Below are 3,222 nucleotides of genomic sequence, written 5' to 3'. Positions count from 1 at the left end.
ACGTGTATTAAATATATTTATATATGGAATATTATAAATTTTGTTTTTTTTTTCAGAATTCTTATGCTTATTTTTCATTTAATTTAATTAAATAAGCTATCAATTTATGATATGGTCAACTTAAATACTCGGTAAACGTTTTCATTGTTGTTATTTCTTTAACAAATTGTAAAGATTTATAAGTAAATTACATTATCATTGTTATTTTTTAAATCGAAATAAATTATTCTTATTTACAAGTAATTGATATTATGAGATTTCTTTTATATTATATATGTAAATCTAATCGGGATATCATATCTCTCCCTTTTATTTTTTTTTATTTTATTTTTTAATGATGTATAACCAATTTTTTGCTATAGAGCTATGTCTTTTTTATTCAGACTGTATGTACGGACGGATCAGAACACCTCTTTACACTAGGCGGTTATTTAATTTTCTCGACATGTATATTGACAGTACTGCGAAGTGACTGAATTCGTTTTATTTATCTTCTGTCAAATCATCGGATTAGGCCTTTTATGAGTAAGCTCGCATACGAGATCAGTTCGATCCACTTCTTATAACGGGACTAGATCACGTGATGTTGAGCCGACCTATCTACATGTGCTTTGATGAATTTTAGCTCCGTATTTTTCTCTAAAATCAGGTCAGGCCTCATCTTTCAGTGAAAAAAATTTAATAGTCATCAGTAATTATTTTTTTTCTAAAATATAATAATATAATATCTTTATTTATATTATTTCTTTATTTTACTATCTATTTTGTTATGACATTTATAATTACAATAATAAAAAAAAAAAAAGAAGCGGGAGAAAAAATGAAGTAGATGATGACGACATCAAGGAATTCACGGCTTCATGCACATATTATCATGACAAAAACGAATAATGGATGAGAAATATGGCGAGATTTCAATTGAATGACCTTGAGACGCCACTGTGAAAGTTCATGCTCCTTTCCTTTTATCGGGGTTGGGTCTTTATCGTGTTCTTCTGGATTCCGGTATTATATGTGCCTTTCATTTTATGTTGCGACCTTATTATTTTCTGTATAAGGGACAACGGCCAAAGCTTATAACTTGTGAGCCGAATCATCACAGAAACAATTATCAGCCGCGCTCTTACAAGAAAACAAAAATAATAAATAAATAATACTTTAAAAAACACTAAACATTAAAATAATAAATAACTAGAAGGAAAAGTTGGAATTCCCATCCTACAGCATACACAGTAATTCTTTAAAGCAACATTTTTGTTTTCTTTCTGATTCCCTTTAGAAAATAATAATAATTAATCAATTAATTAAAATAATTGAATAAAAAATCCAATTTCTACAGCTTCGTCTCTTCTCCCGTATATAAACAAGACGAATAAGGACGAGGCGGAGAGCAGTGTTCTCACGCCAAAGTCGAAACCAAAACGCAAAACCACCATACCAAAACGCAAAACCACTATACACCAATTGTCAACAAGTTGGAACTTCTCTCAAAACCACACTCCTCCATTTCTCTTATAAATCTTCCTGACCTTTGAATCCACCTCAGTTCTCTTCTCTCATTCCTCTATCTCTCTTTACGGACCATGCCACAAGTGGATCTCGAGACCTTGGTTTCAGCCTGCGCCGGCGTCTCTTGCGACCGAAAAATCGCCTGTGAGACCTTAGCCGATACCGCCACCGAGGGTCAAAACCATCAGCCTCAAGAATCTGAGACTGATCCACCAGAAATCCCGCCGGATTTCCCTCCTGAATCCTTTTGCCTCTCCAAGGACGCCGAGTTCGAGTGGTTTGATCGCAACGCTTTCATTGAGCGGAAGGACTCCACCAAAGCTAACTCTCATTCTACCAATTTGAATCCCAATGTTAATCCCAACGCAAACCAGTCGAATTCTCAGAGATTTTCTAACTTGAAATCCAAAGCCTCCATTATTGGTTTGCCAAAGCCACAAAATTCTCGTTTCGTTGACACCAGGCGTCATTGTAGACCAGGAAATACGCGGTTGTTTCCCAAACGGTCTGCTTCCACCAGTAAATCAGATTCGACGGTGATTGAGCCGTCTTCGCCCAAGGTCTCTTGTATGGGAAGAGTGAGATCAAAGAAAGATCGAAATCGGAGACTAAAGGATCGGCAACGATCTAACGAAACCGAGACTAGAAGGGAAAAACCAGAAAGGAAGCAAAAGCATGGATTCTTTGCTAGTTTTCGGGCTATCTTCGGGAAAACCAGTAAGCAAAATGTGAAGAGCGGAAAAGATGCATCACATAGAGGATCTCTGTCCAGAAGGAGCTCGTCGGAGAAAAAGATTGACATCAGGGAACGTCTACCGCATGTCGAGAAAGATATGGAGCCGAGAAAGAGCGTGGGAAGTGACGGCGTTGGAACGGCGTCGGGTGTTGAACCTATTGGTTTGGGCGGAATGAAGCGATTTGCGTCTGGTAGGAAATCGGAGTCTTGGATAGACGTGGCGTGATCTGAGTCGTTGACGAACTATTTCGTGTGGCGGGGGATAATGGTGGGGACAAGCTAAGATGAGGATTGAAAATTTGTTTGCCTTGGTGATTGGGAAAATGTGGGGCCCGCTCGTGTTTAAATGGTTGCTGGGTTGACGTGGCACGTTGAATTAACGGTCTCATCTTGAGCGCGGTAACTACAGTTATCCTCGTTTTAATTTTTTTTTTCCTTTTTTTTTTCTTGAGTGTATGATTTAAGAATTTTCGACTTTTTTTTTATATTTTTTTTAGTATTGTTTTCAAAAGTCGAGCAATTAGGGCTTGTAAATATATGAGTGTAAATTTTCTTATAATAATCTACCTATAAAGGTAAAGGAAGTGTTTTGCTAACCCACTAACAAGGCCTATTTGTCTTATTTCTGGTATTTTCTATGGTCTGATTAGGTGCAGAGAGGAAATTGAAATCAAGAATTTATTTAAATAAATATTAATTTTTGATGATGATCGTGAATTTTCATTTGAAACATAATCTCATATGTCCATTTTTAGTAAATGTATAGCTTTAAGGGTTTTTTCCCTTCTATTTACAGAGAGGATATTTTCATGAAATGAAATTAATCCCACCCCTCGAGCTATTTCCACATATCAACTTTGTACATTTACGTTTAAGTAATTTTAAACTAATTTCTAATGAAAAAAAATTTAATTGATAAGAATGAGGGACTACCATTCTTATCAACTAAATTAATCATGATTTTCGGTAATATGTAA

The 3,222-nt window shown here is 35.6% G+C and overlaps 1 protein-coding gene across 1 annotated transcript; it reads left to right on the top strand.

Annotated features, from left to right (window-relative positions):
- Positions 1 to 1,371: 1,371 nt before the first annotated feature.
- On the top strand, positions 1,372 to 2,849 carry LOC110621336. Its single transcript, XM_043958680.1, has one exon. It carries the CDS (start codon positions 1,584 to 1,586, stop codon positions 2,469 to 2,471), a length of 888 nt encoding a protein of 295 aa, XP_043814615.1. The 5' UTR covers positions 1,372 to 1,583; the 3' UTR covers positions 2,472 to 2,849.
- The last annotated feature ends 373 nt before the right edge of the window (positions 2,850 to 3,222 follow it).

This window comes from Manihot esculenta, chromosome 8, assembly GCF_001659605.2.
Source record: "Manihot esculenta cultivar AM560-2 chromosome 8, M.esculenta_v8, whole genome shotgun sequence".
NCBI classification, from domain to species: Eukaryota; Viridiplantae; Streptophyta; class Magnoliopsida; order Malpighiales; family Euphorbiaceae; genus Manihot; species Manihot esculenta.
The sequence above is the reverse complement of the archived record's forward strand: the minus strand, read 5'-3'. Positions and strand labels throughout refer to the sequence as shown.